The 25,378-nt window shown below is 37.6% G+C and overlaps 1 protein-coding gene across 5 annotated transcripts in view; it reads left to right on the top strand.

Annotated features, from left to right (window-relative positions):
- Positions 1-513: 513 nt before the first annotated feature.
- The window catches only part of LOC145989709 (uncharacterized), a 50,008-nt gene continuing 25,143 nt past the window's right edge, over positions 514-25,378 (top strand). The window contains exons 1-5 of one of the 5 annotated variants that reach the window (XM_083124953.1): positions 885-1,012; positions 6,785-6,958; positions 10,147-10,235; positions 13,020-13,471; positions 17,494-19,626. In XM_083124953.1, the coding sequence (XP_082981079.1) occupies positions 6,940-6,958; positions 10,147-10,235; positions 13,020-13,471; positions 17,494-18,274 (1,341 nt within the window). In that variant the 5' untranslated portion in view covers positions 885-1,012; positions 6,785-6,939 and the 3' untranslated portion in view covers positions 18,275-19,626. Of the gene's footprint in view, positions 1,031-6,784; positions 6,959-10,146; positions 10,236-13,019; positions 13,472-17,493; positions 19,627-25,378 lie in introns of those variants that run through there. The other 4 variants (XM_083124954.1, XM_083124952.1, XM_083124951.1 and 1 more) reach the window with 4 other exon arrangements.

Here is a 25,378-nt window from a genome sequence, read left to right as displayed (position 1 = left end):
CTTGTCGCCACGGTACTCATAAAAAATAGTATTTTCTTTATTTAACGACTTTAACTATAATTTACTGGGAAAAGGTTGACTTTGTTTTGTTTAAAACATGTTTAAAACATGTTTTTTTAACTCATGTTTAAAACTATGTTTAAAACAAAAAAAACATGTTTTAAACAAAAAAAACAGTTTGTTTTGTTCTTTTAAAAAAAACACAAATTTTGCCAACCCTGGTGGAAATGTCCATTCTTAGGTTCAGGAGAATGTAATTTTTGGAAACTTATAACTTGCTACATAATCTTAAAGGTTTGCTAAACACATTTTTGTTGAGAAATTGTCACCTCCGGTAGGGACACAATAGGTGTGACGCCTCCAGCGGAAAAGTTTGGCAGTGAACATCCCGATTTGGAAACCAAACCATAAAGATGTCCATGGTTAAACTCGTGCGACTTTCGGAACGCGCCTGCCATTTTCTAATCTGTGGTTTAGTGTTTATGTAGTATATAATCTGTGGTAAACTTGTTTTTTTTTTTAGGTCTACCGTCTGTAAGGTGTTAAGTTGCTTGTTATGTATTGTATTTTTTCTACAGTATATAACCGCAAAGTGTGTTACCAGTTACGTATCAGCAAATGTTTTCTACTGCACAGCGTGAATTTATTTATGATTCATATGTATTATCACAGTCGGCACGTGAAGTTCAAAGGCGATTTGAAACAAGATTCCCGGGAGTAAAAGTTCCATGTCGTCAGACAGTCCACACACTGTACACTAAATTTCAGAAGACTGGGAGTGTTCAACCTAAGAAACGAAACAGGCAGCGTAGAGTTCTCACAGAAGAAGCACTGGAAGACATTGGCCGTGGATTGGAACAATCTCCTGCTATATCTATTCGGCGTCTTGCACAACAGACTGGCATTTCGTACGGCTCTGTACAAAGAGGTGTGGATCTGTTAAAGTTAAACCCGTGTAAAATTACTGTGACACATGGTCTTCAGCCGGGTGATTCTGCACGCAGGTGCTCAGGTAATCATGTACAACCAGGTACGTCAGTAGTGTAGGACATGCCAATGTGATAACCATAAAATACATATGGTTATCCACGACAATTTTCACCAGGTGCTGAGAACAGCGTATGTGGCTATTTTAACGAGCAAAATTATTACCTGATTCATACAGTAACCAGGCGTGTCGCCTCATTATGTTCGCATGAGCACGTGAACACTCATGTATATGTTTTAAATTACCTACATATTAAATAAACACACACATATGTTTATTCCAGAAAAATACTTTGTTTGATGTTCGAGTATATACACAATTTACTCTGACGCGACTTCTAATGATTGGTAACATTGTCTCCCACGGTGTTCAACGGAAGGCTTTGAACACAATGGACATTTCCACTCAATTTTTTTACAACAATTTTAAAAGCTACACCCTGGAAAAAATGACCCCTGCAAGTTCTCGCGTTTCTCTGCATCCAGTTTAAGGCAGAAACGAGACTTCCAAAGTTGCGAGGCTAGCGTTGTGCTGAAAATACGCCGCCGCAATGTTACTACGTCACTACTTAGGGAGAGCTCGTTTGTCGTCTGCTTCGAGCATCCAGTTCCGGATGGGTAGCCCACAGTGACCGAACACGTGCAGCAGTTTTACAAATCTGTACCGATTTAAATAATGGAAGAAGGAACGATAGGAGAGAGGAAAGCTATGCTTTTTAATGATCATTCTTCTAAAAATATCCATGCTGCTCAAGTGCAAGATAAATGAAAGGCTTCAGCTGCGTGTGTGTTCTCAGGCCATGCGAAAAATATTGCTTATAAAATTGGTTGCTGACCAGACACTTAAAAATATTTTTGAAACTTACATTTATCGAAATTTACCATAACCTATGTAGTGCAAAATAAGAATTTTCACTTTATTTATAAAGCCTATTTAACTTTCTTTTCCATAAAGCAATTTCAGTTTGTGTTCCATTTCTGTTGCGCAAATTATGATCAAATATTTTTGTGCAGACAAGAGAAAATACACTGAGAAGATTACATTAGTTGCACAGTACATATCTATACTTAGTTTATGTATAATTATTACAAGGAAATAATATGTATAACCATGGGCGTATTTAAGAGGGATTCAACAGGTCCAACCCCCCTCCTTTTTTGGTTCAGTAAAATTACCAGAGTTACCTGTTCTATCCGCTTGTTCATAAAAATTTCTTCGGACTTATTTCATTCTCTTAAATTAGAGACGAATAGGACGTGATACGGATGGGAAGGAAATTTCGTAATTCCACACACCAGATGGGACTGCAGGCCAATGTCTGCAATTTCCTGATAGTTTCGGAATTTCTGGGATAAGGAACTGCATTGAGACTGTCAAATCAGTAATTTGTTCCCCCTCGAGTCATCTTAAAGATATTTGGTTTTTAAAAATGCAGTGACACAAGATGAAGAGAAAAGTATCAATACTAGTGTGACATCCTGTCTACATACACACAACTTTGTCGGGTCCAGCACCCCCTGCTCCGCAACAAGCTTCCGACCAGCAGTGTCCTGGATTTTCACTTACGAAATAAAGCAACCCTAATCATACCAAAAGTTGATCCATATCCCTCCCCCGCCCATGTGTATAACAATATCCCATACTGAAATGGTACGATATATTTTCAATTTTTATACTGCGAAAAAAGCCACCTCATCTTGTTACCCTGAACGCATTAATTGGTTGGTTCACAACTTCACCACTAAGGATCCTATCGAGATGAGACATGTCAGCCTTGGTCTCGTTCTCGTTGAGAGTTGTAAATGTCTGTCTCGTGTTTATTTGTAAATGTCTCATTGACAGTCTCGTCTCAATTTATAAACATCCGTCTCGGTTTGGGAGGGCAATTCTCGTTCTCCTCTCAAGTCTCGAAAAATATAGAATTAACAACGTATGCAAAGACTTATCATTATAAATACAAAAAAAAAAAAACTTTCTCAATATTTATTTTTTCTTTGACTCCTCATTTCGACGGTACAGCCCTCGAAAACTGAATATTATCCTGCTTATATATGCAAACCAAATTGCAGATTCAGAATTACCAGGAATGAACTGGCGTTGTAATTATTATACACAAAATTCATGATTTATCTGAGGAAGTCGCATGTTCCAGGTTTGACTCTCGACCTGGGCATGACGGTTTCCTTGTGAGTGACATTTCATTGAACTGGAAATTGTTACATGGGAGGATGTTTGCTCGAGACTTTGGGGACAGCCAAGGGGATGCTTCTATTGTTAAAGTTAGTGTTGCTCACGAGACGAGACATTTTCCGTCTCGTCTCATAAAAGGAGATGGGACAGAAGAAACATTTCGTCTCGTATCGTGGCAGGTTGGGTGATACTTAGATTGTGCAGTAGGTGGTGGTGTGTGTGTGTGGGGAGGGGGGGGGGGGCGTGTACTCCTGCACCCTGACTTTGAATACTGCTTGTAGTCATTCATCTTCATTGTAGCGATTAGCCAAAAGTGGGAAGAAATGTGATGTTAGAGAAGATACATACTGCATTAACCATGCGTTCTCATTGTTGCGGTTAAACAAAGTGAATGGAAAAGCGACGTAATAGTAGGCTAAATACAAAAATTTGCAATATGTATATTAACTGAAGAAAACTGTCATTTACTGCAGGAAATTTAAAAACTCCCCGTACCTTTTTATACCATATCACCTCTTATATTGCAGAAATTGGCATGTAAGCCAGTATTCTAAATGAATTATCTTAAAATTTGCGAAGAAAATATTATGACGAAAATAATTGTAATTCGAGAAAAGGCATTCCTATAACATTAAGTTCTTTCCAGTCAGAACCATCCTATGTATTCGCAATGAACAAGGCTGTTCACGTGTTCAGCCATTGACTGTTACAAGGTTTGCTTTGTCACCCTAATGGGAAAACCCTCTACCGAGTGGCTGAATTATAGTAAATACTACTAGGGCATAATTCATCTCCAAGAAATGGAGCACAGATTTTTGCATAAGTGACTTTGCTGTCGCTTCCGTGGCTCATGCTAAGTTGAAGGGACAAGCAGAAGCCCTGCCTGCACGCATTTCAAAGTGATGACGTCAGAGGACCTCGTGTTTGTGGAGAGAACGTTTTCAAATGCGTGACGTAGGAGGTAAATTTCAGCTGTGTTTGAAGGTGTGTTTCTCAAGAACCAAAACAAATATCGCCGAGATATTTTGCACATCTCATGTTTGTGTCATTATCTGTAAAATGAATGGATTTAAAACGTTTTTCATGTCAAAGTGGAAATGTCCATTGCTGTGTGTGTTGCATAAAAGGGAGCTGTTTTCCACTATACCCTGAAAATGTTCACATCGCTCTGCGAACAGTAATCCAAGTGGCACATCAAATGAAAGCGCATGTCTAGTGTGTGATCTTGAGGTACTTATTCGGGCAAATCTGCAAGTAGTCTTGTTCGCAATGGATACATTTAAAAATATATATAAGTAGGCTATATGTAAAAGAGTATTGTTACGAATGGACAAAGGACACATCCTGAACATTTGTTACCATTTGAACATATACAAGCGATTCGCTTCCTCTGGAATAATTAGTTTCGTACAATGCATAAGATGGTTGACATCGATGAATATATGTTACTGTATGCTTTAAATCAATGGTTCCCGAAGTGTGAGCCTCGGGATGAAGGTGTATGAGCAATGTCATATTGACTGATACTTCAATCATAAGCCTCCCTGATGGCAAAGTGGTAACGTCGTTGCCTTGAAATAAAGGCGACCCAGGTTTGATACCCGGTGAAGGCACATGGGTTTGCTTCACACTGTACGACCAGTTCCGATTAGCCTTTGTATGCATAAAGTGGACTTAAAGCAACAATTCAATTCAATTCGAACTTCAATCATAAGCATCACAGCCAAGTTATTGTGGGCGGGGTGAATTTTGTATAATTCTCAAATATCTTGCACATAATACATTTTTTCTGTACCTTTTGGAGGACACATTCTCCTCTCTGTCTCGCTAATGATGCACGTGCTCTCAATGCAGAATGAATGTTGTTGGTTAACATATGGTCAGTGTAACAAAAAGTAGATTGCGAAGTATGGTAGTCTTGCGTTGTACATACCTGAGATTGCATGTTATTGGTAGTGTCGTGAGGGATTTTGACAGGTCATCAAATTCTGAATTTTCTACAGGTCACGAAAGAGACCAAACAACACAACTTCTCTCGTGATCGATTAAAGAGATCACTTAGGTATTTTGAATTTGTAATAAACCTTATTTTTATACACAGGGCTCAAAAAATCCCAGTCGCCATGGCGACTAACAGTTTTAGCCTAATGACTGTGATCTTTTGCTGTAATATGTACGAAATTTTGATGATTCTAAGTTCAAATTGCAGTTCAGCGTAAGTTAGTAAATAATTATTATTTTTTATCAATGTTGTTAAAATTCCATAGAGTCCGTAACAATTTCTTACCCTTTGTCCCCCAACACCCCATTTCCTGCTTTCTCAAATGATTTAGCGATGTTTTGAATACCGTGATGCTCAGCATCTTATACAGAGTGTTTCAAAAGTCGCACAACCCAAACTTTGGAAATTTATATCATGAAAAGCATAAGAGATATTTACACCGGGTTTTCTGCATTATGAAGCTTCATCCATTGAGATATTTTTCAATGCTTAAACTTATCAGTTCACTCCGTACAGAAAATTATATAAATTAATAACTGACTGAAAGTAGCATTCAAATTTTTCCAGAAATGAACTTCTGAATAAGAAAAATATGTAAGAAATTATCGAAGGGTCATAATAAGACATTTGATGACTGATGCCATGTCAGTCTGTCATTTGCGACAATCTATCCCATCTTGTTAATATTTTTATCTTTTGTTATCTTTGTTTCTACTTTATGTTGTTTCAGTGTAAAATGGCCAAATAACGCTGTATCTGAAACTCTGAGTACATAAATAGATATTGGTCATGTGCAACATTTGATGAATTTTTGACTGGCGATTTTATGGGTTGAATGAAAAGTGCCGTTTTTGGGACATATCTCCATATATGACAACACTAGCAGGTCGAAATATTGCCAACAGTCGCATGCAAGATTTGTCTAAGTATTGGCTATACATTTACGTGAAAAATCGTAAATAAAGATTTTGTGCCGAAATTGGACTCTTGAGAGAATCCTAGGCTGTCCCTGGTTACATTGAATTCTCTTCGCTTACTTTCACTGCTACTGTGCCTGTTTTTTTTTTTTTTTAATTGATTCAGCATGGCGTATTCATTGGAGCAGTGCGTGTGCTTTGCTGAAGAGTATTTTACTACTCATTCTTACACTCATGTGCAAGAGGTTTTTTTTTTAATAAAAATGCCCTGCTTCTGCTGTACCTCACAAAGCAAATGTTTTACAACCAGTCAAACACCAACAAATGATCCCACAAATTGTTTAAGAGTTGGTATTTATTGTTAAAAATCAGTTCTCAGGTGTTTTCAGCAAATTAACAATGTTTTTTAAAATAATGTAATTGTTTTTATTTAGATAAATGTTACCATAAATTTATGAACCCAGTGATAGCCTACAAGATTAGTGTAGTGCAGAAAACCTGGTGTAAATATCTCTTACGATTTTCATGATATATATTTTCGAACTTTGGATTGCACGACTTTTGAAACATACTGAGGATGCACAATTGCTAGTAGGTCGTTTCCTGGCGCCTAGCTTTGAAGACAATTTTTCGAGCACTGTTTATATATTTTCATGATATATAACCCTGCTATTGTTTCATTATCAGGGAAAGGTGCGTCATAACTTGGATTGCCAATACGATTAGCAGAAACTGGCAGGAATAATTAGGTGGGAGTAACAACACTTCTTCTGGACGCGAGGCCAAGGTGCACACCCATAGACCCTGATCACCAGCCACCACTGCCCAGAAGCAGAGCATTAATGGCACCATCTGCAACCGGTAATGTCTTCCCATATTTATTATATGCTTGAAATTTTCTTGTGTCAGTGGCACCAGAGTACCGGCATAGAGAATGCTTTTATGGCAGTCACCCACCGATGCTGCCTTTACGTAAAGAACTTGCATTCAAACAGCCAATTAGGCCTACTGCTGCCCCCCCCCCCCCCCATGTTTGTGCTACAAGCGGCAACTTTAGAATACCTCTTCCCCAAAGTAGCCAACAGGAAAACAGGATTTTGTCAAAATAACGATTCTGCACTGTGAATGGGAGCCGGTTGTTAGGGTGGCCTTAGTATATTTGTGGACACCAATATCCTGTTACTTCATCCTTCTCCTTGCTTACCACTAGTCGACCACACCACGAGTAGAGCAACGCCTTCTCGAAACATGTAGCCAATCACATACTTCCTCTGCATGATATTGAGGCACTTGCTTTGAGTATAGCTACTTTCCTAGAGTAATTCCTGGGCTTCGTGACTCAAATGGTCTGACATGCCTTTCAGATGGTGTAATGGATGATCCTAACTGAAGAGTTACTCTAACTCGTAGTTTTTCAAGCCTTTGAGTTTGCACAGTATTGGTGCAACAGGCATGTTTTAGGTTTTGGTACCTAATCGTTTTGCAGATGCAGGAAAATGTTAATTCAGCTAATGTTGAAGTTGTGTTAAGCACTTGCTCAGGGTGGCTACTCACTGGGAAAAATTACAACTTGTATTAATCGGAATCCTATTCACATTTTATGCAAATAAAAATTATTTTCGTAAAATTTTCTTAGTCTTATCAAGTTTATAACCATAGCTAGGGGGCGGTGGAAGTCGGCCCTGGGCGCCGAACTATCTAAATGAAAAGAAAAGTTGTAAAAGTGATTGATTGATTTGTGGTTTTAAGTCCACTTTATGCACATAAAGGCTAATCGGGACTGGATCTGCAGTTTAAAGTTAGATCTGAACTACTGTGCCATGTGCCTCCACAGGGTATCGAACCCGGGACCCTTTGATCACAAGGCCACGATGTTACCACTACACCATCGGGGAGGCACAAAAGTTGTAAAAGAGAGAATGCATTGGCGTCCCGTGAAATTATTTGCACCCTATTAAATCAATATTGATATCAGCCTGCAAAAAATTAGATCAAAAAATTTTCTTGTTCATTACCAGATGGAGAAATAACACTTGTCTTAATTGGTTTTAAATGCACAAACAATTGTTTTGAGGAAAGGGGGCATGCACATTTGAGATACATTTTATGTAATTTTTGCTGTTGGTTTATTGTGAGATGGATGAATTGGTTGTGTAATGTATTTAAATAATATATGTTGTGTGTAATATGTATTAAAGAAACTTTGAATACATACACAATTTAGTGTCCACGTTGCTCCATGTTGCATATGTGTGAAACATATATCGTGCATGAAAGTTATACATGTTAATGTAAAATAGAATTATATTTGGAATGCATTTATCAAGCATTTTCTGTCTCAAAAATAGTTTGTGTGCTTCTTTTCCATTATGAAATTGAACGTGTTGAAAAAATAATTGAAATCGTTTGTTCGAACACAAATGCTTTAGCACCAACTTCTACCCCCTTTTTGTATAATTTACGAGGATAATAACGTCTTTGATACTACTGCTGCTGCTACTACTACTACCAATAATAATAATAATAACAATAACAATGTTGGTCCCAGCGGGGTCGAATCCCGGCTTGGGCATGGATGTTTGTGACTGTCCATTCATCAATTTCATCTTATCACTCATCGCCATCTTCGCAAATTAGCCAAACGTGGCACAAGAAGCGAAGTAAAATAAAACAAATCAATAATAATTATAATGAAAATTTTATTAACACTATTATTATTATTATTAGTATGTTTATCCTGGCACTTTCTCCCCGCCTGCCCAGACAAAAATTCGTGGTTGCACCTTTGATTGTAAATGGATACTCAGCACCTTAAATTAAATATTTTAATTATATTAGGTATACCGTTTAATTGAATTATAATTTTTGGATGTTGGGATCACATAGTCCCTTTATATTATTAAGCTATTTTTGTGTGGATGTTGAGAGGCGGTAATACGTAAAGTTGAAATAGAGAAAATATCTGCTTGAATTTTTGGATAGTTGGCCTTGAAAACTGGGAATTATACTTGAATTTTATCATGGTCCTAGAGTAGCCACCCTGTTTCTGCTTATTCTAATGATTACACATGCCTTTGCTTGATTTATAAAACTTTAAAATGCTGACCATGGCAAATTTTATTGTATAAAAAATATACACTAAAAACGTAACATTTCCACCCTCTAACACGGTCTTCTTCAGACGAAGATTCACAATAAATTCAGAATTCTGAAGAAGACCCTGCTAGAGGGTGGAAAACGTTAACATTTTTAGTGTATATTTTTTATACAATAAATTTTGCCTTGTCAGCATTTTAATGTTTTATTAACATGGAAACAAGGCTTACCAGTGTTAATATTGATTTAGTATAAAGACTGCTTAGTTCTGCTATTTAGAACGCAGTTTGCTTAAAGAAAATGATGCTGCTTGGAAAAAGGAAAGAAAGATATGCATGTATATCATAAAAGTAGTATTCCATTACATGGACGTCCGCAGGATTTTTTCCAGGGAGGGGCAAGCAAGGCAATTTTTTTCCAGGGAGGGGAAGGACACATATTTTCCTCCAAAATAGTGATGCCCTCTAAAAAAAACACTATTTCAGTCTGAAATTATCATGTTCCTTAAACGAATTTATAATAATTAACATAAAATACTGTGATTGAAATGAAACTATGTGTGAAATATATAATTTTTAGGTACACATTCATTTTCCAGGGGGGGGGGGGCATGGCCCCGCCTTGCCCCCCTTCCGCATGCCCATGATTCCATATATCCAGTTTACTGCTATTTTTTATTTTATTCCCATCAAAATTTAATATTAAAATGGGATGAATTTGACGTAATTTCTAGAATTTTGAAGATTTAACAATATGAGGCCAACTTTTCTGACAATGTAAAAATATATGCACCCTCAAGATAAATTTTCATCAATCCATGCATCTAAAAATTTGAAATTCAATGATTTTTCATGTGTAGTAAGTTGAAAATTAAAATTGTATGATTATTGGAGACGTTATCATCATTTTTATGTCAGGCAATATAGTAATGCCTGATAATATTTATGTTACAGATGCTGAGGCTAAACCAGAAAAACGGAAGTTGCTACAAGTTTCTGAGTTTCCAGAGAGTAAATTACCGGATATTGCATGTGAGGACACGGTATGTATTTTATATAATTTGCAAAATTATTACTTATTCTTTTCATGAAAAATGAGGTAAACTTATTTTTTTCATCACCTTTACATAACTGTTTGTAGCTTGATGTTTTCTATTTATTTATTAGAAATTTCCAAATACAGTATTAGCAATTTTACATGTGGCTAAGATATATACAAGGTGGTTATAATTAAAGTGACGGTGTTCAGAGTCTTACAGCACGGGCTGTAATGAGAGTAGCAGTCTGAAACTTCGTAGATATGCTAACGAAGCAATGCGCTCGCGAATTATGCCCAAAAAAAAAAAAAAAAAAAAAAGTTACAATTCTCGCCACCAGGGTAAAAAATGGCGCTGTAAGCAGTCAAAACGTGGTATAGTTACAGGAAAAAGGCAGGAAAGATCAAACACATGAGAACAATGGCTCTGGCATGTTTATTAGGAACTATGGTTACAAGAACTGTTCAATATGGCCTCCCAATTCAGCAACATGCTGCATTCGTAACACGGCATGGTCGACGGTTGCTCGCAGCATGTCTGGTGAAGTCTGAGCGACATGTCGTTGTATGCTAGCCTTCAGATCAGGCAGAGACCGGACATGTCCCTGATAGACACGATCTTTTAAATATCCCCACAGCCAGAAGTCACATGGATTAAGGTCGGGGGATCTGGAAGGCCAATCATCTGGAAACTGCCTAGAGATGATGCGGTCATTAGTGAAGGTTTCTCGCAGCAAATCTTTCACGTGGCGAGCGACATGTGGTGTTGCCCCATCTTGCATGAAAATGGTGGTGTGTTCACAGTTCCGTTCTTGCAAAGCTGGAATCACGTGTTGCACAAGGAGGTCCCTATAACGTGCAGATGTCACTGTACACCTAACAGGCCCTCGAGGTGTCATCTCCTCAAAGAAAAACGGACCAAGAATGAAGGAGCTAGTGAACCCACACCATGCAGTCACGTAAACTGAGTGCAATGGTTGTTCCTGCACAACATGTGGACGAGTGGAACCCCATATGCGACAGTTCTGAGTATTCACTGTACCGACCAGAGTAAAATGCGCCTCGTCAGTCCACAGAATATTCCCCGGCCACATGTCATCCACTTCCATGCATGCCAAAAACCGATGGGCAAACTCACGGCGTTGTGGAATATCTTGGGGTTTCAATTGGTGCACAATTTGAATCTTGTAGGGATACCAGTGTAAAATGCACCGCAATACCTTGCGAACTGTTGACCAGGGGAGTGACAATTCACGTGCCACAGCTCTAGCACTGGTTGCAGAAGTTGAGGCATGTGCTGCACGGTCAGCTACAGCTACAGCAACTTCGTCCACAACTTCCACGGGGATGGGCCGCCTTCCTCTCCCTGGTGCAACACCCAATTCACCTGTTTCCTCGAATTTCTTCATCATCTTCTTCAGCCCATTAATTGACATGGGCCCTCTTCTCAGCCCTTTCTGTTGGCGATATTTCCGCAGTGCAGCGTTACTATTGCTCCCATTCTGGTAAAACAACTTCACTAGCAGTGCACGGTCTTTCTTCGCAATAGCCATTGCTTTTTACACGGGAAAAATCAAACTTTTAATGTTCGGCGAACATTCACATCACTAAAGGAAAAAAAAAAGCAACAAGCGTCACCAACAACAACCAGGGAGCTCACACAATGGTTAGGCAATGTCACCGACTTTGACGTCAGAGTTACGGAAAATTCCACGTTTTGACTGCTTACAGCGCCATTTTTTACCCTGGTGACGAGAATTGGAACTATTTTTTTTTTTTTGCATAATTCGCGAGCGCATTGCTTCATTATCATATCTACGAAGTTTCAGACTGCTACTCTCATTACAGCCCGTGCTGTACCACTCTGAACACCGTCACTTTAATTATAACCACCTGGTACATACTTTTAGTCAACAGTCTTCTAAAACGTGTCAGATTACCAAAAATGTCTATTTCCCTTGTCAGATCATTAATTTGGCTGGGCAGGCACAATCTTAGCTTCTGAGAAGTGAAAAGTTGAGTGCTTCTTGTTGAGCAGGGTGGCAAGGGTTATCGAAACAAGCCATGCATGTTTGGTCCTACGGAACGGAACCAAACTTTGAAAATGGTTTTTTAAACTTTCACTCCAGCGACTTTTTGCTCGACCAGTATATTTTGCAATTGTGAGCGAACAAGAAAAGGTTTTTGCATGAGTCTGGGAGATATTGTAAAAGGTCATCAAGGTACTGCCTTGGGGTACTCCAGAAGATATAATCCAGTCCCTGGCCATAAGACCCGCAGAAATTTTGAGGTGGACGAGTTTTCTTTTTTGATTCTGTTAGGGCATGCCTAAAGAAAGGAAAAAATCTTGAGTAGACATCTGGCATACCGGGCCCAAATTTTCTAGGGGCCGTTAAATTCAAGATGGCTGCCGCTTCACGTGCCAACAAAGGAAATTGATCATAGCTCCTTTAAAATTGTTTTTTGACAATTTTGCATAGATACATATTTTGTTAATCTCACACACTAAGCACAAGTTGAAGAGCGTAAATGGAAATGATGTGGCAGTTCATTATCATGGCACTACATTGTTGCTCACTGTTACAGCCACACATTGTTATTAATGGTCGGCAAATGTTATTTCCCTTTTTTTTTTTCAAAGAATAAAGTTCTTTTTACCTCATGTTTCATATTTGTACATTTTCAACGCTCTGAGATATTTACATTTTTCGGAGTTTTGAAGTGAAAGAATCACCCTGTATTGTCTTCAAAAAAGTACTTCTTCTTATTCATATGCATAATGTATTTTCAGGCTTCACCTCCACACATGGAACCAGATGTTGGTGAATCTAATCTCTCCCCATCGAAAGAACCAGCCCCTGAGTTTGTGAGTTGCTCAATCAAAACTGAACCCCCGGATGTTTTCATCCCCAGTTTTTCTCCTCACGACGAGACAGTCACTGACAACACTTTGGACACAAGTGCATCAAGAACCATTAAATCTGAACCAATAGACGAATGCATGGATGTTAATTCCCTCCCTACTCTTGGTGGTAGCTCCTCTCAACAGAACTTCCACACCGAGACTGTGACGAATGCATTAGAACAGCAGGAAAGTAAAGTGGACACACGTGATGAGAGTACGCAGTTTGTTCTTGTTAGTGTTCTTGAAAATGGTCGTGTGGATGTTAAAATAGAACCTGATATTGTGATAAAGACTGAACTGGAGATTGAAAATGATGGCTCACCTACTGATAGAGAAAGGTAAGTGTACAAATTTAATTTTGCAATGGTGAACCTGAGTTAGAAAGTAGATGGTATTTTATGTATCATTCGTTTATTTTAACTTTTTGATTTACTTGTGTTTTCTATTGTGTCCCATCCGTTACACTAAAATACAATTAATTTCTCCTTTAACTGTTACATTTCCCCCTCAACTCCCACTAGAATATTCAACGGTCAATTATCTTCTCTCTGTCTTACATAATTTATTTTTTTCATCATTTGACAATTCACAGAAATAAAAATAAACTTCTTATTAAGTGTACGGTTTCGTCTGCCCCACCCGTGAAAACCAATTGTTCATTTATAGCTACAAATGTGGGAAAGAATTTTAGGGTAGTTATTTGTAATCAACAGTGTTAAGTTTTATATTTAAATGCACAAAAACTGTAAGAGAAATGTTGCTTAACTATCAGTAGACTAGCAATTTTAATATAAAAAAATAGTCTGTGTGTCCCACCCATGAGAATGGAATGCCCCATATCAGACCCGTACCCAGGATTTTTTTTGAGGGGATACCTTGGATATATATATATATATATATATATATATATATATATATATATATATATATATAGTAGAGCGTCGATTATCCGAAGTAATTGGGGGACATGGGTGTTCGGAAAACTGGTTTGTTCGGATAATCGAACTGTACATGTTTATTTGCCAAAAAGAAGTACTGTACAGTAAATTTATTCATAAAAACAGGCATCTCTTTAAGTATGTATTACAAAGTAACGTACAAAGGCAACTTTAGTAGGAATATATAGTATGTGGTACAGTTTATTAAACAAAAATATGTACATATTACATACGCATTTTGCATGAACAATACACACAGTACACAAAATTAACGTTTAAAAAAATCCTTTATTTTGGTCTGTCTAAGCAAGCCTACACGCTTACGAGCAGCTAAGTCACGTACTTTTTTCATTACAGATATCTGAAAGTGAGCGAGTACACAGTTCGGTTAAGCGGTCGTTCGGTTGACCGACGTTCGGATAATCGACGCTCTACTGTATATATATCTGTGTGTGTGTGTGTGTGTGTGTGTGTGTGTGTGTGTGTGTGTGTGTGTGTGTGAGTGTGAGAGAGAGAGAGAGAGAGAGAGAGAGAGATGAAATATGTTAATTATTAAATAACTAATTAATATCATTAATTAATTAATGAATATATATTTATAAACATATATAAACAAATTAATTTGCTACATTTATAAACTTGTAAATTAATTCCTTTAACGACTGGTTCAAAATGTCAAGAAATTATAAGATAAGTGAAATGTTTTTAATAAGTGTTAGATATTACTTAATTATTGCTTTTTATTAAAAATGATAATTAAATTTTCCTACTTTTATTGTATTATGTTTTTATATGGTGTTAATCTATTAATGGTCTCTCGAAACGAAATATTTCCTTATCAGAGTTGTAGCTAGAGATTTCAGCTCCAAGGACGAGAATGATTTTCGCACCTCCGAGCCTACCTAGACTTAGACATTGTTGAAATTTTATGTGCTTACACTTTTCTGCTGAATCCGATGATTAGAAAACTTAGGATTCAAGAAATGTGGCTAATAAAAGGACAGTCGGTTGTGCATCCCACATCATCTTCATTGAAGCGGTGTGTGTTATTGTTCACATCTGCAAAATTGATTCCAAATTAAAGATAACAAGGTGGATGGTCAAAAAATGAGAAACTTTAAGATGATATTAGTTTCCTATTAAATTAACATGTAAATGCTATGTTTTATTCCCGACGAAAGGAGGTGAGAAATGGGGGAGAAATGACAGGTTGGTCTAATTTCTATGTTCCAGGGGTTAGAGTGACAATGACAAACCTTTGCAGCTACGGCTCCATTTCTTACTAGTCCAATTTAATATAATATTAAAATCTTACGTTTTTGCCCCATGCTGTTACCAGCCCTAAAGGGGGAGAGAGAGACAACAACAGGTGTATGCAACATACATTCACACACAGGCTGACATCATTCTTTGCATGTGTTTATGATGTTATTCTTAGTAAAGTACATTTTCAGGGCACTTGTTACCTTACTTTTTGATTCTACCTTGTATGTTTGACGTCCAAACTAATTTGCTCATCTTTGTTGTTATAACACAAACTCTTACCCTTGGGAAAATTTTAATGGGGGAACATTTTTAATAGAAAAAGATCCTTGGTGGGAATGTGGGAGATCCCCCTTCCGCCATGGGACTTCGTACCTTGAATGTGAATTAACCACAAAAAGAGGACATTTTCTCATCAAGACTGCAGTTCAAAGAAAGTCAAAACGGGGAGTAAATATGGTGAACTGTCTCGACCAAAATGGAACATTTAGTAGCTTCACATAAATGGTTATAAAACTAAAATTACTAAATATAGTAGAGTGCAGACTTCTGGAGTCTGCCTCTCTCCAAACAACCCATTGATTTATACAAGAAGAAAATCTAAATTCTTGCAAAATCTTAAAAATTATCCATGTTATTTTTCTAGGTTTGCATCAAAATATTTCATGGCTCAAGGGGGGGGGGGCATGGCCTCCCCCATAGGTACGGACCTGCCCCATGTATATTTTCTTTTTAGGAATGAAAAGTTGCAGATTCTTTCTCTGGCAAAATGTTTGTCATTATATACAAGTGCATTATTGATTAAAAAGAGCCATCCTTCAATTTTTTGCGTGGAATTGTTCAGATATTCTTCAACTAACCAACCTTATGAAATGTGCTACTTTATGTGGACAGGACTACATTATGTTATCTTGAAGCTATTCCAACTACAAATAGGGCATTTTGGAGACTTGAAAGAAGTCTGAATTCTTGATCAACCCTTTCCTTTGTCTCTTCTAGTGATCAACCAATATCTATTGATTGATTACTCAGAAACTAATTCATTTAGTGGATGGAAAGATCTATCTGGTTGTGAGCTATCTGTTTCATGTAATCGCACAAGTATGTTTATATTTTTTGTGTGTTCTATTTTCAATTTTTGTTCCCATTATTCCTCTTATCTCAAGACATAACTACTATCCTTCATCTCCTTTTGATAATTAATCGATGATCATTTCTTGCTATTGAAATTTCAGTGAAAAATACCTGCTTCATGAGGAATTGAGCAAACATCTGTGGCATGCAGTGCTAGTGGTCTGCCAACTGAGTCCTGGTCGGGTCTGTGTTTTTTGCTGATATTTCTACACAGTACATCTCCCGTGTGTGTACCCAATTGTCAAGAAAGATTTTTCATTAGAAATACAATACTCAATATGGAAGTGAAAATATCCATTTTCTCTATATTCAGAATATGGATTCAAGTCTCAGTTTATGGCCATTATAAGCAATCAAGAATTTATTTAGAAGGCTCAGATTTTATAAGCTGAGGCATTATCACATAATATAATTTCTTATAAATACGGAGCAACTAGTACTCACTTTATCCTCGGAACTGTGGTGGCAGCGGCTATTGAAATTAATAGAACAAAGAAGAAAAAACAGTTTCACGGATAAAGTGAGTACTAGTTTCTCCATATTTATATACTACTGCATCTCTTTTCCCAATTATGAATAATTTCTTAGTTCTGTATGTTTTTAAAATTTCAAGAAATCACGCATATGAATCCACAGCTTACATCGGCAGGACATTGTGCAGGAATATTTTTTAGCATTTATTTTTCCATAACAAAATTTACATTAATGAAACTAGGGAAATGTACTGTGGAAGAAAAATCAACTGTTGTGAAAAAATGTTCAAAATCATTGAAACTTTCGATTTCCCAAGAGTTTCAAAATTAACATGTTTCCAATGTCTGGAACCTATTTAGTAGCAGAAATGGTGGTTGAACTATATGAGTTTATTAAAAGAAAACTGAATTTTTCAAAATGCTATAACTCTGGATTTTTTTTCATATGCTTAAGGTACTTTAGGAAACAAATGCAAAGTTGTAGATGGGCTTGCCAGTGGACACAGAATGTTCTCATTGCAAAACTTTTTAATTACCTAATTTGACTTGCAGGTACTCATTGCAAAGCTGTGATATAGGAAGAGAATATCAAGGACATGAGGATACGGATGATAATTCACAGTTCCAAGAAAATTCTTCAAACAAAACGTGTTATCAGGGTAAATTGTCAGAAGTTGAGCCTACACAATGGTGCTTGGAGGAATCTACAACTGATGGCTCGGTGTTGGAAAATGGACCTAACGAACAATTAGATGTTAGAGAAGGGCTTCTTCTTCCATCTTTAACACCCAAGAATGTATTTTCGTGTTCAGAATGCTGCAAAGTGTTTGGTCGCAGAGATCACTTAGAAACTCACATGAGAATTCATACAGGAGAGAAACCATTTTTGTGTTCAATTTGTAATAAATCCTTCGCAAGGAAGAGTGATGTTAAAAAACATTCACAAATTCACAGTGGTGAGAAAACATTTGTGTGTTCAACATGCAACAAAGCTTTTTTAAGGAGTGATGATCTAAAAAAACATTCAGCATCCCACACTGGAAAGAAAACTTATGCCTGTGCAACATGCAACAAAGCATTTACAAGGAAGGATTATATGAGGAAGCATTTAAGAATTCACACTGGGCAAAAGCCATTTGAATGTTCGACATGCTACAGGTCATTTGCACGGAAAGGGGATCTTAAAACTCATTCTAGAATTCATAGTGGAGAGAAAGCCTTTTTTTGTCCTGCGTGCAACAAAGGTTTTACCAGAAAGAGAAGTCTTTATAAGCATTTAAGAAAGGGTCCTGCCCAGGCAAAAAATTCAGTAGATGTTTTACCAGGATCATAATAATCATAAACTGTGTGTATGTTTGTGTGCAGAGATGTAATTCAGGCACATGTATCACATCTTGAATTCTACAGTGCCTCTCACAGTCTAGTTGTCTGTCGAGTGGTGGCCAGTGTGCTGGGAAGTGGGAGCACACCTTCCAGCATTCAAACCCACAGCTTTACGCTGACTCTGGCACTGGACACGCAGAGCTTCTTCATGACCCTGCCCTTCTGGGTGAAGTTTGCATGTGCACACAGCACTCATTTCGTGACCTACTGATCTCCCACCTGGCATGCTTGTTGCCACATTTGTCTTTTCTCATCCTAGCTTATTGGTTAGCGTGTTGATGCACGTTCAACTTTCCGCACCCCTGCAACCTGCAGTTGCAATCGTGGTTCACTCCTCCTGGCAACGGGATGCTTACTGTTAGCTATCCTTACTTTGCGAATTCTTAACCTTGGATTCTTGCGAGAAAAGGTACCCAACTTGCGGGCTTAGTGGTTAGCGATTCAGGTCAGGATAATATATTATTTTCTAACCCCTGCACTTGCATGTTGAGTTTGTGTGGGCTAGATATGCATGTGCACTGAATGACCATATCGTGACTCGAACCTGAGAACTCTCCATGCATGGTTAACCTTGCCTTTGTCTTTTCTCATCCTGGCTTTGTTAGTGCATTAACGCTAGTTCAACCTTCCGAATCTTAACTCTTCTGCACCCCTTGCAACCTGTATTTGTGATCGTGGTTCGCCCCTGTTGGCACCAGGATGCTTACCATCAGGCTATCCTTGTAAATGACTCGGTGGCTCAGGGGTTAATGTTTCATGGAGAGAATCCATTATTTTCAAAGCACTGCAGTTGTTCGCTGAGTTCTCATGGGCTTGTATGTGCCTTTTCGCATTTAGTTTCACTGTGGACACAACTTGGCCGCAACACCTCTTACATTAGCTTGTAGTCCCTTCCACGCTGAAGAAAACTAGCCATGTATCGTCAGTTTATCTCCCTTGGTTCCGAAGATATAAATTTCTTTCCCCATCTTTTTGGAAAATTTCCACTAACACGTATCAGTTCCTCTTCAGAAATTGCTTCAATTTCTCTCCTCATATTTTCTTTCAATTCTTCACAAGTTTTGAAACACTGTCTCTCTGTGGAACAGGAACATATGGAAATTCTGCTGCAAAATGCCTTCTAGCTTCCTTCCCTACAAGAATGCATAATGACGTAAGAGTCATACATGAAAATTCGTTGTTGTAAATTGTACGCATAGCATGGCATTATTAGACTGCACAAAAGCACCAGTAATACATAAACTAAAACAAAACAAAACCATCACAAACATGTGCACACTGGCTATCTGGAGACTGAAGCACTGACACATCCCGTCCCAAAGTTAGGGTAAAGCTGAGTGTCCGAATGCCGGCAGGCATGCTCCCATTGCCCAGCAGGTTGGTCACCGCTCCGTGGAAGACTCGGCAGCGAGACTCACTACATATGCAATGCTTCCCTGAAGTGATTGTTTTCTAATATCTGGAATGAAATTTTCCATGCATACGAGGGTCACTATTTATATTTTGAGCCTAACAATGAAAAGACAGAAATTTGGCATTGAAAACTGCTTTATTGGTTTTCGAAGTATTCTCCTTTATGGTCAATACACTTTTGCATTCGTTCGAACCATTTGTCAAAGCAGTTTTTCCAATCTTCTTGAGACACCTCCATAATATGATTTTTGAACGCATCAACGGCGTCTTCCGCAGACGAAAATCGTTGTCCACGCAATTTATTCTTGACATTCGGGAACAAGAAGAAGTCATTGGGTGCCAAATCAGGACTGTACGGCGGATGACCCATCAATTCGATTTTTTGACTGTTCATAAAGTCGGTTGTTAGACGAGATGTGTGACAGCTGGCATTGTCTTGATGAAGAATGATCCGACGGCGTTTGTTTGTTTTCCGTATTTGACCGAAGACCTCTGGCAAACAAATTGTTGTGTACCATTCAGAGTTGACCGTTCCACGTTCCTCTAAAGGCACAGTTGCCACATGACCAGTTTTCCCGAAAAAACAGGCGACCATTTGTTTCAATGTGCTTCGAGCGCGAACAACTTTTGTTGGATTGGGTTCATCTTGAAACACCCATACAGTCGACTGCTGTTTACGTTCCGGCTCATATGCATATATCCATGATTCGTCACCTGTTACAATCTTATATACGTCTTTTGAAGCACCACGATTGTATTTATTGAGCATTTGTTTTCACCAATTGACGCGAGCGTCTTTTTGAGTTTTTGTCAAATTGTGTGGGATCCAACGAGAACATACCTTTCTCACAGCTAAATGATCATGTAATATTTTATATATGCTGGTGGAACTAATGCCTATGGTTGCCTCAATCTCACAGTATGTTTCATGACGATCTTGCAGTATTAGGTTTTGCACAGCATCAATGTTTTCTTGAACAACAACTGATTTTGGATGACCTTCGCGAATCTCGTCGGTGAGCGAATGGCGGCCACGATTAAATTCGTTATACCAGCGTTTCACAGTGGCAAAGGATGGGGCTTCATTGCCAAATGTGGAAGTAAGTTGATCGATGCACTCTTGTCTTGATAATCCACGTCGAATCACGTAAAAAATCATCGCACAAAAATGTTCACGAGTTAATTCCATTTTATTGATGTCGCGCAATCTCCAAGGCAACATAAACAACACAAATCAAGCTATTGACAAAACATGTGAAGTACGTTATGGTCAATAATGCCAGACGATTCCGTGCAAACGTCAAATCGCGCCTAACTTCAATCAGTGTTGCCAAGGCTCAAAATATAAATAGTGGCCCTCGTATAGTGCAGAAAACTACCTTTTGAACTATCACTGTTCAGGTTCTGGAAACTCAGTAAATGATTTCTAAAAATAGAGTTTGGAACAAATTTTTAGTTTCAATTCTGGTATCAAACTTTCGGGATCTCCATTTCTATAGTGATGGACTTGATATAAGATGTTATACTTATGGAAAACTTGATACATACCCAACATATGGCAATAATAGCATTTGAGAAAGCACTGACAGTGCATGATGTGTGGAAGTTTACGTACTTTGAGAAAGCTTTTAGATCTTGAATTTAATCAGGTTGAATAACATTTGGTTGTACAAATATCATCTATCACATTCATATCTTTAAATCAATAAAATATAGTTTGTTTGTGTAGCCCTACTTGTTGATTTTGGCTAATTTTTTTGTACATAATTCTTCATGCCTATGTATTATGTTGTACACTTTTGCAACTTTTACTTGATTTTCTTGAGAATTCTAGATCAGAAATTAGCAGTATAGCATGACAGTGGAAATTATCCTAATGGAAGCAGCCAACCTACAGATAAATGCCTCGAATACAAATTTAAAGAAATTGCATTTTTGTAGATGTCATGATCACTAAAAATTCTTACATTTGTAGTATTAGTGATGCATAATATAACATGAGGAACTACGTTTTTTAGTTTATATCTTGAGTGTCAAAGCAGTGAGATTTTGTGTAGTGTTAGTTAACACTGTCATTCAGTATTACATCGCATACAGTTTGCTCTCGATGCATTCCATATTGTCCTGGATGTTACATTTTGTTGCTCATTGAATCCATTAACTAAAATTTACAGTTGTTGGTATGGGTGAATTTGTTATTGCATGGTGACTCTGCAGAAGAATTTTGTTTAATTCCCACGACTGACGGGCCTCCCCGATGGCGCAGTCGTAGCATCATTTCCAGTGCTCGAAAAAATTTATTCAAAGCTAGGTGCCAGCTCTGGAAATCAGGCGCCAGGAAACTACCTACTAGCAATTGTGCATACTATGTAGTGTTTCAAAAGTTGCACAACCCAAACTTTGAAGATGTATATCATGAAAACCGTAAGAGGTATTTACACCAGGTTTTCTGCACTAAACTAATCATATATGTTATCACTGGGTTAATAAAATTATGTTAGCATGTATCCAAATAAAAGCAATTACATTATTTTAAAAAATATTGTTAATTTGCTGAAAACATCTGAGAATTGATTTTCAACAATATATACCAATGTAGAAATTTTCAGCGAAAAATGCAGGTTCGACCAGGACTCGAACACTGGTCTCTGATATATCGTGCCATTGCTCTAACCACTGAGCTACTGAGCCGGCCTGGCCTCGCCTGATTTTTTGCTGTCGCTGTTTTACCTGCGTGGAATCTTCTCTGCCAGTGCTACCGCAATAGGATCTGTTGCTTTTGAAACACAGTAGACTTCGACATTGCTTGGTTCCTCCCAGCATAGAGATGTTAATGCATTTATCGCTGAAAATTTTGTACGTAGTACATTTCCTGTGTGTGCCTGATCTTCAATAATTAACATCTCTACGCTGGGAGGAACCAGGCAACGTCGAAGTCTACTGTATTTCAAAAGCAACAGATCCTATTGCGGTAGCACTGGCAGAGAAGATTCCACGCAGGTAAAACAGCGACAGCGAAAAATCAGGCGAGGCCAGGCCGGTTCAGTAGATAGAGAAATCGTATGGTATGCCAGAGACCAGGTTCGAGTCCAGGTTGAGTCTGCATTTTTCGCTCAAAATTTCTACGTAGTACATCTCCTGTGTGTGACTAATCTTTAATAATAATACCAACTCTTAACAATTTGTGAGATCATTTGTTGGTGTTTGACTAATCGTAAAACAGTTGCTTTGTGAGGTACAGCAGAAGCAAGGGATTTTTCTTGGAAAACCTTTTGCACATGAGTGTAAGAATGAGTAGTAAAATACTCTTCAGCAATGCACACGCGCTGCTCCAAAGAATACGCCATGCCGAATCAATTAAAAGAACAGGCATAGTAGCGTCAAAAGTGAGTGAAGAGAATTCAGTGCAACCAGATACAGACTAGGATTCTCTCAGGAGTCCAATTTCGGCACAAAATCTTGGTTTATGATTTTTCATGTAAATGTATAGCCAATACTAAGGCACATATGGCGTGCGTCTGTTGACAATATTTTGACCTGCTAGCATTGCCATATATGTCCCAAAAATGGTACTTTTTCACTCAACCCATAAAATCGCCAATAAAAATCCATCAAATGTTGGACATGACCAATATTGGTCGCAAATGACAGATTGACATAGCATCAGTCATCAGACATCTAATTTCTTACGTATTTTTCTTATTCAAAAGTGCATGTCTGGAAAAATTTTAACGTTTAACGTTAAAATTTTTCCAGACATGCACTTTTGAATAAGAAAAATACGTAAGAAATTAGATGTCTGATGATCTAAATTTTCTGTATGGAGAAAACTGATAATGTTAAGCATTGAAAAATATCTGAATGGGTGAGACTTTATAATGCAGAAAACCCGGTGTAAATATCTCTTGCGGTTTTCATGATATACATTTTCAAAGTTTGGGTTGTGCAACTTTTGAAACACACTGTATAAGAAACTGAGCATCACGGTATTCAAAACATCGCAACATCATTCGAGAAAACAGGAAATGGGGTGTTTGGTGGTCAAAGAGTAAGAAATTATTACTGACACACTGGAATGTTCACAACGTTGATTAAAAAAAATACATAATAATTTGCTAACTTACGCTGTGCTGCTTTTTGAACTTAGAATCATCAAAATTTCGTACATATTACAGCATAAGATCACAGTCACCAGGCTGAAACTTTTAGTCGCCCTGGCGACCGGGATTTTTCGAGCCCTGATCATTTCATTGTAATCAAGGGGTCCCGGGTTCGATACTCGGTGGAGGCACATAGTGGTTCAGATTTCACTATAAACTGTAGGTCCTGTCCCGATTAGCTTTACTGTGCGCAAAGTGGACTTAAAAACAGCAAATCAAATCAATCCACGACTGACATTGAAACTTTGAAATGCTGCCCAGCAGCATCTTGTGAGACAGAAAGAATGTTTTCCATATATAAAGAAAAGAACACTCCCTGACAGTAAGATGGGTGTGGTACCCAAAAATCTGGAAAAATATTTTCTTTTATATTGTAATCCTAATCTTAAAAACAAGATGTTGATTAATTGAGCATAGAAGAACATTTCCAGCAAAATATATTAATATTGTAGATCATTATAACTGTGTTATTACACTCTTTAGTTTGATCTTTCAAACAAAGTACACTATTGCATTAAATTATTTTGATACACAAAACTGCAAAAAAAAGAATAAGTTCATGTTATTGGTCATTGATGAAATCTGTTGGAAAAATTCTAAAACTAGCACACCAGCTGGCGGAGAGAGCATGCTGCAGCTACTGAGTACATCAAGTTGTATGTGCCTCCCCTTATGGTGGAGTGGTAACGTCATCACCTTGTAATCAAGGGGTTCCGGGTTTGATACCTGGTGGAGGCACAGTGGTTCGAATTCTACTTTAAACTGTAGTTCCAGTTCTGGTTATCCTTTCTGTGCATAAAGTGGACTAAAATCGTCAATTCAATTCAATCAACCAAGTGGTAGGTTTTGGCAACAAAGTGTCATTTCCTTGTTCTGCTATGACATGTGTCTCAAACTGTTCATCTGATAACTGCAGAACACACATGTGCATGAAATTTTGCTGCAAAATTTAAATTGTTTAACCAAGCATACAGGAAAGACTATGAACAGATTATAGTCCTACAAGTAGTTTAACCCTACAGTATAAAACCTTGTGTGAGAAAATAAGCACAAAACCCTCATTAAATTTAGAACTCAATTTTATCTTTCTTAAAATTCTTCTTAATTATTATATTTTCATAATTTTTATGTTTGGTGTTACTAATTTATCTTCTTATCATTTTATAAATATGTATTTCAATAGTTTCTTTAGTGCCATTATGTAGAAAAAAATAATTTTTTTAATCTGGGTTTTGGGGGGAAAAAATAAAAGTGTAGGGTTTTGGATTTCTTTTTAAAAAAAATAAACAAAGTTTTTTATTTGTTTGATGGCTAGTTAAATGTTATAGAACGTATATAATATCTTCTGATATTATTTCAAAACCAATAGATATCAGTTAGGTGGAAATGAATATTACAGTTCGAAAATGTATACTACTGTAATTTGCAAAATACAGTATTTCCAGCTGGAGGATGAATTTTTGGAGACCTTGGACATATAT

Source organism: Lepisma saccharinum, chromosome 7, assembly GCF_977018435.1.
Source record: "Lepisma saccharinum chromosome 7, izLepSacc3.1, whole genome shotgun sequence".
NCBI classification, from domain to species: domain Eukaryota; kingdom Metazoa; phylum Arthropoda; class Insecta; order Zygentoma; family Lepismatidae; genus Lepisma; species Lepisma saccharinum.
This window is presented reverse-complemented; position numbering and strand designations above follow the sequence as displayed.